This window comes from Rhinatrema bivittatum, chromosome 1, assembly GCF_901001135.1.
Source record: "Rhinatrema bivittatum chromosome 1, aRhiBiv1.1, whole genome shotgun sequence".
In the NCBI taxonomy this organism is placed as follows: Eukaryota; Metazoa; Chordata; class Amphibia; order Gymnophiona; family Rhinatrematidae; genus Rhinatrema; species Rhinatrema bivittatum.
Genome location: NC_042615.1, coordinates 264040608 through 264056430, shown reverse-complemented (window position 1 = coordinate 264056430; position 15823 = coordinate 264040608). Strand labels below are relative to the sequence as shown.

Below are 15823 nucleotides of genomic sequence, written 5' to 3'. Positions count from 1 at the left end.
TTCTAATCCTCAAACAGTTTCCAAAAGACAGACTGGCCAAACCTGCTGTTGTGGTCATCCCTGTCCAAACAGTAATGTGATGTGGATGGAAATCCACATCGCAGATCTCCATGGGGACTGCTCGAAAGTGGGCCATTGACACTGCCATGACTTGAATAGAGCGCGCCTTGACATGACCCACAAGATGCAATCCCGCCTGAGCGTAACAGAAGGAGATACAGTCTGCTAATCAACCGGATTGATCTGGCAACAGCAATTCCCAGCCTCTTCTGGTCAAAAGAAACAAAAAGCTGAGTGGACTGTCTATGGGCTTCTGACGGCTTCAGACAGAAGGCTAAGGCAGTGTTTCCCAACCTTTTCAAGCCCAAGGCACACCTATATTAACAAAAATTGTGTGGCACACCAACCTCCATGAAGCAGGCAATGCAGACATGGAGAGGATTCATATGGCCAGAAGAGCTAGGGGAAGCAGTGAAAGGCATACCAGTCATCTTTTTCATTTTTAAAATAAAGAGGGTGGAGGAGCAAAGATGCAAAGCTTTAACAAAGTCTTTGCCACCAGTGGAACTGGAGGATATGTATACAAGAGCCCCTTGCTCCAATAGAGGGCAAAGGAATCTGAGGCTGGTTTGCCATGTGTCCTGTATCAGGGGCAGAACTGAGGAACCTTCCTGTTCAAAGATGCTGCAAATAGATCCATGTCTGGGCATCCCCAAAGGCAGAAGATCCAATTTGCAACCCCTTGATTCAGAGACCATTCATGGGGTCTGAAGGATAACATCAGTCTGTCTACAATCACATTCTCTGTTCTGGCCAGATACATGGCCCTGAGCATTATCCTGTAGGAGAGGGCCCATGACTATATCTGGACCGCTCCATGACACAGGAGGTACGATCCTGTAACCCCCCCTGCTTGTTGACATACCACACTCACTTGGTTGTCGGTCTGTATCAGAACACCAACCACAAAGTGCTCCTGATAGCCTGGAGTTCCAGGAAAGTGATTTGACAAAATTTCTGGGCAGACAACAGACCTTTGGTGCTGAGCCCATCAACATGAGTTCCCCAGCCCAGGGTGGAAACATCTGTTAACACAATTTGAAAGGACATCCCACCGTTCCAAATAGATAGGGGAAAATATGGATTCCCAGTCTGCCGCCACCACAGCTAGGCATTTCATGAAGACATGTGGGGCTGTTGCTAACCCAAACGGCAGAATGTGGTACTGGAAGTGTTTTCCCACCATGAATCTTAGATACTTCCAGTGGCTGAGGAAGATCTCTAAGTGAGTGTTTGCACCCTTCATATCAAAGGCTGCATAACCAGTCTCTTTTTGCATGAAGGGGATTAAGAAACCATCTTGAACTTTTTTCTCCTTAGAAATGGTTCAAGGCCTTTAAGTCTAGGATGGGATAGAGTCCTGTATTCTTTGGAATCAGGAAGTACCAGGAGTAAAATCCCTATCCTCTTTACCCTGGTGGAATAGGTTCAAGCGCTTTGGCCGTTAAGAGGGAGCAAATTCTACTTAAAGCACTTTCCGAAGTGTCCCCTGAAAGCATTCCGTGTCAGCAGTCCCCCAAAAGAGCATTATTGCATGTTGTTACTACTTTCACCCATCTCCAAAAGAAGAGTATAGGAAAATTAGTTTCTTACCTGATAATTTTCGTTCCTGTAGTACCAAGGATCAGTCCAGGACACCTGGGTTGTGAATCCGCACCAGTAGATGGAGACAGAGCAAGATCTGTCGGCCCCAGCCATATATGGGAACTTGCCTCACACAGCCCCTCAGCCTTACGCAATGTCAAAGTAGAAGAGGACAAGAAAACTAACTATATAACCTATCCTCAACGGGGAACAATTCAAACCCCAACCGGAACAGAACTCCCAACCGAAGGAGCGAAACCAGTAATCAGAATAAGCGAACAAACAACGAGCGGACTCTCCGTTTCTTCCGAGCAGTGCGGGCGGGATCCTGGACTGATCCTTGATACTACAGGAACGAAAATTATCAGGTAAGAAACTAATTTTCCTTTCCCTGTACGTACCAGGATCAGTCCAGGACACCTGGGATGTACCAGAGCAAACTTACCGAGGGTGGGAAGCAGAGAGTCCCGCTCGGAGTACCCTCTCTCCAAAACCCCCGGAATTGGTAGCCTGAACATCCAACCGGTAATGCCTAGTAAAGGTATGCAGAGACTTCCAAGTAGCCACCCTGCAAATCTCTTGGGGCGATACAGGAGAAAACTCCGCCCATGAAGCAGCATGCGAGCATGTCGAATGAGCCCTGAGACCCAGAGGAACAGGCGTCCCCCTGCACTACGTACGCTGACCCAATGGCCTCCTTGAGCAAACAGGTGATCGTAGTCCGGGAAGCTGCACCACCTTTCTTTGGACCAGAGAACAGAACAAAAAAAGGTGATCCGTCACCCGGAATGGATGAGTGACCTCAAGATAGCGGAGGAGAACCCTACGACATCCAACATCCGCAATTCCTTCATATTCGGCTCCGACGCCTCCCCGACTCAAAGGCGGGGAGCTCCGTCGACTGATTCAGATGAAACGACGACACCACTTTTGGCTAGAAGGAGGGAACCGTCCGTAAGAAAATCCCGGAATCCGAGATCCTCGGCTCCCTACAAGACAGTGTCTGCCACTCCGAAACTCGCTGCGCCGAGGCAATTGCGACAAGGAAAACTGCCTTCAACGTAAGATCCTTGAGAGTTGACCGCTTTAAGGGCTCAAAAGGGGACGAGCACAAGGCTGAGAGTACCCAATTGAGATTCCAAGACGGACAAGGCGGACGCAAAGGAGGACGGAGATGCTTAGCCCCTCCGAGGAAGCGCGCGATATCCGGGTGTAGAGCCAGGGAGTCCCCATGCGCCTTGCCCCTCAGACAATCCAGCGCCGCCACCTGGACCTGAAGGGTACTACATGAGAGACCTTTAGCAAGACCAGCCTGAAGAAAGTTAGGATATTGGAGACAGAGCCAAGATAGGATCCACATTGCGTTCCGCACACCATTCCTCAAAAACTACCCCAGACGCGAACATAAGCCAGGGATCAGACTGCTTTCTGGACCGGAGCAATGTGGCTACCACCGCAGCCGAATAACCTTTTCTCTCCAAACGCTGCCTCTCAAAAGCCATGCCGCGCGACAAAAGTGATCCACATCCTCCAAACAAACGGGGCCTTGACGAAGGAGTCCCGCTAACCCTCAGAGACGAAGGGGAGATTCAACCGACGACTGAAAGGGATCTGCGACCCACGGGCGCCGCGGCCACTCCGGAGCCACCCTGATCACGTTGGACGGGTGCAATTCTAGGCGCCGTAGGAACTTGCCTATCAGCGGCTAAGGAGGGAACACATACAGCAATACGTCCATCGGCCAGGGCAGGAGCAACGCGTCGACGCCTTTGGCCCCTCTCTCCCGACGTCTGCTGTAAAATCTGGGAGCCTTTGTGTTCTGCCATGTGGCCATCAGGTCCATGTGTGGCGTCCCCCACCTTTCGCAAGTGAGGCGAAACGCATCCTGCGCTATCTCCCACTCTCCGGGATCCAAGTGATGACGGCTAAGGAAGTCCGCCTGAATATTGTCGACTCCGGCGATGCGAGACGCCGCTATGTTGCTGAGGTGTTGCTCTGCCCAGGACATCAGGAGCCGTGCCTCCTTCGCCACCAGGGGACTTCTTGTCCCACCCTGAATGTTTATGTACGACACAGTGGTAGCGTGGTCCGACAACACCTGGATCGCCTTTCCCCGAATCAGAGGAAGAAAAGATTGCAGTGCCAGGCTTACTGCCCTGGTCTCTAGGCGATTGATGGACCACTGCGCTTGATCCGAGGACCATCGGCCCTGTACAGACCTGCCCAGGCAGACCGCTCCCCAACCGGAGGGACTGGCATCCGTGGTCACCACCGTCCAGTCGGGCACTAGAAGGGACACTCCACAGGACAAGTGGTCCGCCTCCAGCCACCAAAGACTGGTCCGAGCCTGGGCCGTGAGCGGAAGCGGTAGGTGGAACTCTGACACTGGTTTCCAGGTGGAAAGCAACGCTGATTGTAATGGACGTAGCTGAGCAAAAGCCCAGGGCACCAAAGCTAGCGGTGATGCCATAGAGCCCAACACCATCAGATAATCGCAAACCTGCGGGAGCCAAAAAGACAATAACCGGCGCACCTGACTCTGTAGCTTGCATATCCGTTCCCTGGAGAGAAAACCTTGCCCTGTTTCGTGTCGACCAGGGCTCCCAGGTACTCCAAGGACTGGGGGGGAACTAGATGACTCTTGATGAGTTTGACCACCCATCCTGGAGACTGCAAGAGACGAAGAACTCTTTCGACCGCCTGACGACACTGAAACTCTGACTTGGCCCAAATCAACCATTCGTCCAAATAGGGGTGTTCCAGGAACCCCTCCCGTCGGAGCTGAGCCGCCACCACTACCATCACCTTCGTGAACGTTCGGGGGGCCGTGGCCAGACCGAAGGGAAGAGCCTTGAACTGATAGTGCCCGTCCAGAATACAGAACCTGAGGAACAGTTGGTAAAACGGCTGAATGCCGATATGGAGGTACGCTTCTGTGAGATCCAAGGAGGCCAGGAATTTGCCTGGACGGACCGAGGCGATCACCGATCGAATCCTCTCCATTTTGAAGTGGGGAATACGAAGGCATCTGTTTTACCCCCTTCAGATCTAAAATCGGCCTTGAGGTGCCGTCCTTCCTTGGCACGATGAAGTAAATGGAGTAACGGCCCTTGCCTCGCTGCCCCGGAGGTACGGGGAATATCGCTCCCAAGCCTTCCAGGCGTTGGAGGGTTCCTCTTACTGCTGCGCACTTTATTGGGCACTTGCAGGGCGACACCAGGAACTTGTCGGACGGAGTCCGTGCAAAATCTAACGCGTAGCCATGTTTTATCACGCTGAGGACCCCCTGATCAGACGTTATTTTGGACCATTCCTCAGGCAACAACTCCAACCTGGCTCCTACGTTTGGGACGAACGCCTGGAGCTGACGCGAGGAATGAACTGACCGCACCTCATTGGGAGGCCTTGGACCCCGTTCTCGCCGTGAAAGCGGCCCGAGATCTAGACCTGTCCTCAGGCAGCTTAAAAGCCCCATTCTCCCCGAGGGACAACAAGTCAACTAACTGCTTGCCAAACAATAATTTCCCCTTGAACGTCAACGCCCCGAGGTGAGCCTTGGACGACCCATCCGCTGCCCAGTTCCGGAGCCAAAGGAGACGACGGGCAGAAACCGCGGATCTGGCTGAAGTACGAAGCAGGTCGTAGAGGGCATCTGCAGTGTCGCTATAGCCACCTCCAGACGATCTGCCTGCATAGCCTCCTCTTCCGAGAGGTCTGCATTAGCCTGGAGGACCTGAGCCCAGCTCAGGCTGGCCCGTAAGGCGAAATTACTACAGATGGCTGCACGGACCCCCAACGCCGAAAAGATCTTCTTCAGTTGTAGCTCCAGCTTTCCGTTCTGTATGTCCTTGAGAGCCGTGGCTCCTGTGACCGGAATCGTTGACCGCTTCGTCCTGGCAGACACCGCCGCATCCATCCATGGCAGTCGGAGGAGCTCCAGCGCATCCTCTGGTAATGGATAGAGCTTATCCATGGCCTTGCTCAGCTTCAGGCCCAACTCCGGCGTGCCCCACTCACGGAATAAGATAACCAAAGCCGCAAAATGGAATGGGAAAGCTACTGCCGTCCCAGGGAGACCCAGCCGTACCGGATCCATCTTGGCACCTGGCCTGGAGACAACCGGAGGGGCCTCTACCCCCAGCTCCTAGAGGATAGCCGGACTAAGCGGGAACAGCTCCTCCCTATGAAACAGACGGACCACCTTTGGATCGTCTCCCTCGACGGCTGAAGTTCCTTTTTCCCGATCCAGGCTGGGAAGGACTCTCACCCGCCCCGCCATCGACCCCCCCCCCCCCCGGGGGGGTCCTCAGCCGGGTCTGCCTCGTCAGGAGATGCGGAATCAGAGTCCGTGCTTTGCGGGATCCCCCGCAACGGGCGCTTCAGCCTTGCAGCGACACCGCTGGAGTCCTCAGCGGATTTCCTCTTCCGGGATCCGGTAGTCCTGCCTGACCCCTTCACGGGACCTGGCTTTCCCGTTTTCATCGCTTGTATGTCAGGAGTTTGCGCAAAAAAAGCGCAAAATCCAACGAATAGGAAGAACCGGATCCCGAGTGAACTGGACCCGACAGGAGACTCGGCTCCTGCCGGGGCGCTGCCCCCTAAGGGCCGCTGCTGCGGCAAAAGCGCGGGAGGCATGCCGCCATCCCCAGCAGCCTCCCTCGTAGATTCGCAGCCCATGGCCAAAATAGCCGCCACTCCCGCACTAAGCGGGAAAGGAGCTGCTGGGCCGTCAGCAGCAATAGCAACACGCGGCGCAAATGCGCCGCACGGGATCGCCCCCCCCCCGACCTGCCCCGGACGGTCCCTCACCCCCGGAGACGCAGGCCGAACAGACACCGTCACGGAATCGTCGCGCACGCGCCGAGCCGCATGCACAGCAGACAGACCCTCTCGGCAAGCGGTGCGGTCGGGCACAAAAATAAACTGAAATTAAAATAAGACAACTGCAGATCACGCCCCCAACGCGCTAAAACAGCTCCCCCCCCGGAAGAGACGGAGAGCCGGCACGACGAGAGACGAGCGGCGCAGAGAAAAACCGACGGCCGCATTTATTTATTTATTTATTTTTTAAAAAGAAAAACTTGCCGCTGTCCCCGGTCCTGAGGCTCTTGTTCCAGCGGGGGTGAGTGAACCGGGCTCCCCGGTGTCACCCCCGACGCTGCTACTTCACCAGCCGGGTCCTCGACCCTAGCAGCGGCCTCAACCACGGGGGGATGGTCCCCTCAGAACCTTACAACCCCCCTGGGAGGCAGGACCCGCGGGGATGTTCTTCTCACTGCAAACTTCCTAATTAAATCCTTCTTTTTTTTTTTTTTTACAAACTAAACTCTAAAACACAACCCTGCTATCTAACAGACCCCAGGGAACCAGAGGCTGTGACTGAACCACCATCTACTGGAGACAGAGTAAGACTGAGGGGCTGTGTGGGGCAAGTTCCCATATATGGCTGGGGCCGACAGATCTTGCTCTGTCTCCATCTACTGGTGCGGAGTCACAACCCAGGTGTCCTGGACTGATCCTGGTACGTACAGGGAACCACAGATAATTAATGTTTATTTATTTTATTTATTTAAGGGTTTATATACCGGAGGTTCCTGTATAATATACATATCACCCCGGTTTACAATGAACAGTAACTATTGCTTCAAGTTAGCAGTTTACAATGAACATGGTTAATCCAAATAACAGAAAAATATATATAATAATGTTAACAATTAAGAAGTAATAATAAATAGATAAAATAACAATAAATAAATAAATAAAAATAAATAGATAACTAACAGTAAACATCCATGAAAAATAACAGTAAATAAGATAACAAGTTATGTGAAATATGCTGGGGTAAATGGATGATAAGTGACTGACTTTCTACCTGCTCTTAGCTCTGCGGGAATGCTTGTTTAAATAACCAAGTCTTAAGTTTCTTTTTAAATGTGGAGTGGCATGGTTCAAGGCGAAGGTCTGTGGGAAGTGAGTTCCAGAGTGTTCTTTGCCAACAACTAGGGAGGAACACGAGCATGGCTTCTCTCCCAGGAAGCACTTAAAATCTGGAACTAGGCAGAATGACATCAAGAAACACTGTACAGCCACCCCCCACTATGGCCCCCACTATGGACCCCGCGGCACGAGGCACCCTCCGTCGCTTAGGACCCTTATTGGAGGACCCCTCTCCCCCAAAAGCACCGCCTGTGCAAAGGGAGAGGGAATTGAGGAGGGCTGACCAAGTACCACAGGCCTCCAGTTTCTCTGATATCCCGATCGCTCTGTTCAAACGCACTGCCTGCTCCGAGATAGGCCGCACCACATGGATGACCGAGTCTGTGTCACCACGGGAACTCCAAAGGCGCGCAGGAAGTCCGGTAGCGGCAAGCGAGCTGCCTCCGAAGAGCTCAAAATCGTGGCACACAGCAAGGGATTCTCGCCAGGAAGCCCCTCCCCGTTCCCCCCCCCCCCCCTCAAACGCAGTCAGAATGGAGGCAGCGATCTATAAAGAGGCAACAGCCAACTAGAGCTAAACCAAGCTGTGGCACACCGATCCAAGCCGGAAACCTGCCAGCACCCGCACAAAAAAAAAAAATCCCCCAAAGGGGCTACTTTCTTGAGGGCGCCAAAGGCAGGAAGGAGCGTACCTTGGGCCACAAAGAGGGAACCAGTCCCCTGGCTATCAGGGGTCCCAGAAGCAGCAAGCAGCTACAGTCAGGGGTATCCAATCCCCCCTCCCCCCCCCAATTCGCCCAGCTCAACTCATGGGATGGCCACAAAGGAACCCGGCACCTCGAGGAGCAACTCCAAATTAGTCAGGACTGCAGGTATGCACCTCTACCGTCTGCTGGAGACAGAGAAATACTGAGGGACTGCAGGTGGCATGCATGGTTATATAGCAGTGCCTCAAAGTTTTGTTCTCTGCCTCCATTTGCTGGTAGGGATGCATAAACCCACTGGTCTGGACTGATCTGGGTATGTTCAGAAACCTTCCTTTTCTTTTTTTAAACTTTACCTGGGCTCAGCGCTTACCAGCTTGAGTACAGAGATGGTCTCTGGCTGTGGGGGGCTTTGGCCATCACCTCTGCGCTCTGCTTCCTGCACCCACCACCTTTCAGCTGCCTAAGCAGCAAAGTCCACGCCGGGAACAGGCTACCGGACAGAGATTTCTGAGGCATCTCTGAAATCACTTCAGGCATTCTCAACTGGGGGAGAGACCTTTTGGTAGGTACGTCCACCATCTGCTGGAGGCGGAGAACAATGGAGGACTGAAGTCACATCAGGGGTAACTGGACTGTGACATCAGCTTTACAGCCTTACTCCCTTCTCCATCTGCTGGCAGGGGAGCATAACCCACTGGTCCTCAGTCCAACTGGCTACACGCTAGGAAACAGCGGTTTTCGTTCTAAAGCATATGGGGTTAGACAAGGATCTAAACATGTATACCCTAGAGCAGTGGTCCCCAACCCTGTCCTGGGGACCCACCAGCCAGAAGGGTTTTCATGATATCCACAATGAATAAGCATAAGAGAAAATTTGCATGTTATGGGGACCACTGCCCTAGAGGAAAAGCAAGATCATTCAAAATATCTCAAAGGTTTCCATGCACAGAAGGCGAGCCTTTTTCAATGGAAAAGAAGTTCTAGAATGAGGGGTCCTAAGATGAGATTGAAAGGGATAGACTTGGGAGAAATCTTAGGAAATACTTCCTTACAAAGAGGATGGTGGATGTGGAAGTGGAGACAAAAACAGTATCTGAATTCAAGAAAGCATAGGATCTCTAAGGAAGTGATGAGAATTATAATGCTAAAATGACTTTATGTACGGGCAAACTGGGTGGGCCATACGGTCTTTTTCTGCCATCATGTTTCTGTTTCTAACAGTAGGTGAGCTTTCAAGAACAGTTACTAAAGGTCTATTCAGATGTACACTTATCAAATACACAAGTCTCTTGCTTTAGATTTAAAAAACAAACAAAAAAAAAAAAACCAAACACAACTTTACCTTTGATTCTGCTTCTGCTATTAAATCAGTAAATATAGGCTCCTAAAAGACAAAATTTTAGGTAATAGAAAGTCAGGAAAAGTTTGAGAAAATTAAGACGCACATTATTATCAGGTCAAAAAATTCTAAATAGTTATAGCTTTTCAATTGTGTATCATGTTCTTTGAAAGGGAGAATTAATGACTGCACACAAATTTTAATGCTGAGTTACAAGTTTTAAGAACTCTCCATCACAAAAATATTTCGTTATTAAACTAAGTTGCTCTAATTTCACGAGAGGTGGGAAAATATTGTGATTCATGGCTGTGATCTAAATTCAAACTGTGATCTGGGTACTGAATTTTAGGATCACACACTGCAAAATCAGACACCCCCCCTCCCCCCCAACAGTAACAAATTAATCTGGGTATTCTGAACTAAGTAATTTTTAAGTCCTTGCTATGAGACATACACTTTACTTTTCGGGCTATTCTCTCAAATTATTTTCTTTAAACTATAATTACAATCCCTCTGCCATCCCAAAATCCCTCCGCCAAAATATAGTTTGATTAATAATTCCCAGATTGTAAGCAGTTTTAAACTGCACGTGTTTTGCTTGTTACTCCATAATGTGCAGCAAGTTAAATGTTAAAATCCAATATAAACATGTATGATATTTCAATTTGCTTACCACATCATTTATGTTTTTGAATTTGGGTGCCAGTTTCACTAAGAGCTGACTTCCAGCCACTGACATTGGGAAGCAAGCATAAAACTTTACCAAGGAGTCAGCTGAAGTTTCACTTGCCATCTGCAGATATGCCTTTCAAACAATAACACAAAACAATTGAGTAACTTTTATATACAATTATAATGCATTTCAGACATGGAAGCAGGCTTTGACTTATTATAATCACCTGCAATTTTACTTTAAAAATACTTTTACCAAAGTTTGTATATAGCACAATCGCATGTGGGTGACATCATCCAATGGAACCTGGCACAGAAAACTTGTCAAGTTTTCTAGAAGCTTTGACCAGCAGACTGAGCATGCCCAGCCTACTACTATCCTCACGAGGTCCCCCTTGAGTGACGTAACATAACAAAAAGTACGAGCAAAAAAATAAACCGAAGGTGAACCCAATCTCCTGGGGAAGCAGGAGGGATTCCTGAGGACTAACATCCTGATAACAGGTAATCAACTGCGCTTTCTCCTAGGACAAGAAGGATGGTAGTCCTCACATGAGGGTGAGTACAGAGCTCCAGACTGCCCTATTCAACTGGAGAGACCAAAGGCGACTGAACAAATGCCAACAGGCATAATACAACTGGGCGCTGTAGATAACAGGGGATGGTCTGGTTCCCACAAGAAGCACGAGCAGAGAGAGTTGGGTTCAGGTCTGGAACAGATTACGCAGGACAGACTGACCAAAGGCACTGTCCTGACTGCTATCCCTGTCTAGACAGTAATGAACCACAAACGTGTGAAGAGAACTCCAGTTTGCGGCCCATTAGATTTCAGTGACGGGGACTGCACACAAATGAGCCAACATCGCCATAGCCTGCACAGTCTGAGCCTTTTCTTTGCTTGCTAGCTGAAGGCCTGCCTACGTGAAGCAGAAGGCAATGCAATCTGTCAGCCAGCGGGACAAGGTCTGCTTACCCACCACCACCCCCAGCTGATGGAGTCAAAGGACAGGAAGAGCTGGATGGATTGCCTGTGGCTTGCCGTGCGATCTAGGTAGAAAGCTAAAGCCCTTTTACAGTCCAGGGTGTGAAGTGCCCGTTCCCCTGGGTGGGAATGAGGCCTTGGAAAAAAGGTGGGCAAAATGATGGACTGATTGAGGTGGAAATCAGTCACGACCTTGGGCAGAAACTTAAGATGCTTACACAATACCACACAGTTGTGGAAGAACTTTGTATATGGTGTGTACGTAACCAGAGTCTGAAGCTCACTGACCCTACGAGCTGAAGTGATTGCCACCAGGAATATGACTTTCCAGGTGAGGAACTTCAGGTCACAGGACCACAGTGACTCGAAAGGAAGCCACATCAGGTCCCAGGACACCACTGGAGGTCGAAAAGGAGGTTTCAGCTGGAGGAGACCCCTCATGAAACGGCCCACCAGGGGCTGGGCCGAAACAGGCGTGCCAGCAACACCTAGATGATACACGCTGACAGAGCGGAGGTGTACCCTGACTGAACTGGTCTGGAATTCAGACTCGGACAGGTGCCACAGACTCGGACAGGTGCCACAGGTAGTCCAGCAGCCAGGGTAGACAGCATGAGAAAGGGTCTAACCCATGCCCTCCACACCAGATGGAAAAATGCTTCCATTTTGAGCTGTAGGACTTCCTGGTCCCAGAACCCGGGAAACACAATCCAATAGCTGCAACGGCTGGAGGACAACATACTCAACAACCAAGCTGTGAAGGTCAGTGCCCGGAGGTCAAGATGGCACAGGGTGCCCTGATTCTGTGATATAAGGTTGGGCGCCGTCCCCAGCTGGATGGGTGCTCGCACAGATAGGTCCTGCAGAAATGGAAACCAAACCTGCCGAGGCCAAGAAGACTCCACGAGTATCATGGCCTTCCTGTCCTGTTGAAGCTTTGTTAAGAGTCTTCGACAGGAGCAGTAGAAGGGGGTACGCATACAGGAGGCCCTGCCTCCAGTGAAGGGAGAAGGCATCACAGGCCTGCTGGTTGTTCCTCGCCACTAGGGAGCAGAACCTGCTCACCTTGTGTTTGTGAGGGGAGGCGAACAGGTCCACATCTGGCATACCCCATCAGTGGAACAGATTGACCGCCACCGCTGGGTTGAAAGACCACTTGTGTGGTTGGAAAGACTGGCTGAAGCAGTCCGTCAGCACATTGAGGCAACCTGGCAGCTAGGTTGCCCACAGATACATTCTTTGAGAGAGGGCCCAGTTCCAGACTTGCACTGCTTCTTGGCAGAGGAACGAGCCTGTGTCGCCCTGTTTGATGTACCACATCGCAACCTGTTGTCAGTCCGGATCAGAACTTCCTTGGACGACAACTGATCTTTGAATGCCCACAAGGTGTACCGTATCGCCTGAAGCTCCAGAAAGTTTATCTGACAGTGGGCTTTGTCGGCGGTCCAGAGGCCTTGCATGTGGAGGCTGTTCATGTGGGCTTCCCACCCCTGGGGGGGGAAGCATAGATGGTAAGAGTCATATGGGGTGGCACGGACTGGAAGGGAAGGCAGAGTTCCAGGTTAGAAAGATCTTCCCACCAGGCCAGAGATATCCTCAGAGGGTCATTGACAGTGACTGGAGCCTTTAGATACTGAAATGTCTGCCACTATTGGGACTGCAAAGCCCACTGGGGGCTCCTCATGTGGAGGAAGGCCAAGAGAGTCACATGGACAGAGACTGCCATATGACCCATTAGGCGGAGCAGAAGGCAGGCTGGCACCCTCCTGCTGTCACAGATGAAGGTAGCCAGCGAGGCGAGGGCGGGCAGAAAAGCTTTTGCTTGTGCCATGTCCAACCTGGCACCTATGAAGTGCAACAGAGGGGATGGACACAGGTGCAACTTGGGGAAGTTTATAACGAACCCCACCATCTGCAGGGTCTGCACCAAGGTCAGGGCTTGCAAGGCACCAGAGCGAGAGTTGCTCCTGACCAGCCAGTCGTCCAGTTACGGAAACACATGGACCGAGCAATGCCTGAGTTAGGCAACCACCACCAAGCATTTGGTGAAGATTTGGGGGGGGGGGGGGGGGGGGCACGCGCACCATGCCAGCACAAAGGGCAGCACTTTGCACTGGTAAAGCAGAGTTGCCTACCTGTAACAGGTGTTCTCCCAGGACAGCAGGATGTAGTTCTCACATATGGGTGACGTCACTGGACGGAGCCCTATCACAGAAAACTTGGCACACTGAGCATACCCAGCATGCCATGATCCCTGTGTCCACAGGGGTCTCCCTTCAGTCTCGTTTGTAGAGAAAAAGTGCGAGTGAAAAATAAAATAAAACGTAAGCGGACCCAACTCTGCAGGGTGGCGGGTGGGTTTCATGAGGACTACATCCTGCTGTCCTGGGAGAAAGCAAATGTTGCTTACCTGTAACAGGTGTTCTCACAGGACGGCAGGATGTTAGTCCTCACATATGGGTGACATCACAGGATGCAGCCCAATCGTGGAAAACTTCTGTCAAAGTTTCCAGAACTTTGACTGGCCCCTACTGGGCATGCCCAGCATGGCACTAACCCTGCAGCCAGCAGGGGTCCCCCTTCAGTCTTATTTAAAAGTTACAGGCAGTGCCGAAAAATAAAATAATAAAACGTTACGAACCCAACACCGCGGGGCGGAGGACGGGTTTCGTGAGGACTAACATCCTGCTGTCCTGTGAGAACACCTGTTACAGGTAAGCAACATTTGCTTTCTCACAGGACAAGCAGGATGGTAGTCCTCACATTTGGGTGAGTACCGAGCTGAGGATGTCCGAACATGCACCAAATGTACCCAAAGGTGTGCAACAGGCACAACAACTGGGGTGGAATTTGGCAGAGGGCATCTTGAACCCCACCGAGCAGACGGAAGGGTGTAGGTATGTCACGTTGTAAACAGGTTACGAAGGACAGACTGGCCGAAGATGGAAGCTTGCCTTTCGGCTTTGTCCAAGCAATAGTGGGCTGCAAAGGTGTGGAGAGAACTCCAGGTGGCAGCCATGCATATGTGAGGAAGCGGCACCGATCGCAGGTGTGCTACTGAAGTCGCCATGGCCCTCACAGAGTGTGCTTTAGCACGGTCTTGAAATGGAATGCCCTCTTGCTGATAGGAAAAGGATATGCAGTCCGCCAACCAAGAGGAGAGAGTCTGCTTACCCACAGGCTTCTCTAACTTGTTAGGGTGGAAAGAAAAACAATGGAGTGCTTTCCCTGTGGGCAGCTGTACGGTCTAGGTAGAACGCTAGAGCCAGTTTACAGTCAAGGGTATGCAGAGCCTGTTCTCCTGGATTGGCATGGGGTCTGGGAAAAAAGGTAGGTAGTATGATGGATTGATTGAGATGAAAATCCCAAACTACCTTAGGTAAGAATTTAGGGTGAGTGCGGCGTATCGCCCGGTCCTGCAGATGTTTAGTGTACGGCGGATAAGTAACTAGGGCCTGTAATTCACTAACTCTGCAAGCTGATAGCCAAAAGGAAAATCACTTTCCATGTGAGATGTCGACGTTCACAAGAGTGAAGAGGCTCGAATGGTGGTTTCATGAGCCGACCTAAAACCAAATTAAGATCCCAAGAAGGGGCCGGAGGACGTAGTGAAGGCTTGATGTGCAGCAAGCCCTTCAAAAAACGTGTTACAAGGGATTGTACTGATATTGGGACATCCCCGACACCTTTATGGAAGGCAGCTACTGCACTGACATGCATTCTGTTGGAAGAAGTCTTAAGACCTGACTGATAATGCCAGAGATAGTCCCTGAACTTCGGGATTAGACAGGAAAAGGGGTCAAGGGACTGAGAAGAGCACCATGACATGAACCTTTTCCATTTGTAAGAGTAAGATTTTCTCATGGAAGGCTTTCGTGAAGCAATCAAGACACGGGAAACTAGTTCAGAAAGGTTAAGTGGCTGAAGGATTAACCTTTCAACATCCACGCCGTCAGGGACAAGGCGTGAAGATTGGGATGGTGTAGGCACCCGTCGTTTTGAGTGATCAGAAGCGGGTCCGTTCCTAAGGGAATGCGCCTGCGAAAGGAGAGATCCTGAAGTACTGGAAACCACACTTGGCGTGGCCAGTGAGGTGCTATCAGGATCATGGTTCTCTTATCCTGATGTAACTTCACGGGAGTCTTCGAGAGAAGAGGAAGTGGAGGGAATGCATAGAGCAGTCCGGTTGCCGATGAGAGGGAGAATGCGCCTCTGGGCTGAGAGCGTTTGCTGCGAATGAGAGAGCAGTAATTCTCTACTTTACGGTTGTGAGGAGACGCAAAGAGGTCTATCAGAGGATATCCCCATTGTCGGAAGATGGAGTTTGCTACCGAGGGGTTGAGAGACCACTCGTGCGGTTGAAAGACACGACTCAGCTTGTCTGCCAACACATTGTCCACTCCCGGCAAGTAGATGGCCCTGAGGTACATCGAATGGGAGAGAGCTTCCGCCCATATCTGCTTAGCTTCCTGACACAGAAGGAAGGAGCCTGTGCCTCCCTGTTTGTTGATGTACCACATGGCCACCTGGTTGTCCGTCTGA

At 51.1% G+C, this 15823-nt stretch overlaps 1 protein-coding gene across 5 annotated transcripts in view; it reads right to left on the bottom strand.

Moving 5' to 3' along the window:
- The window catches only part of ZNF638 (zinc finger protein 638), a 497682-nt gene that overhangs the window by 169018 nt on the left and 312841 nt on the right, over window positions 1-15823 (bottom strand). For all 5 annotated transcript variants that reach the window (XM_029594449.1, XM_029594439.1, XM_029594458.1 and 2 more), the window contains exons 15-16: window positions 10301-10432; window positions 9631-9672 (exon numbers count right to left, since the gene is read on the bottom strand). In XM_029594449.1, the coding sequence (XP_029450309.1) occupies window positions 9631-9672; window positions 10301-10432 (174 nt within the window). The remainder of the gene's footprint in view (window positions 1-9630; window positions 9673-10300; window positions 10433-15823) is intronic.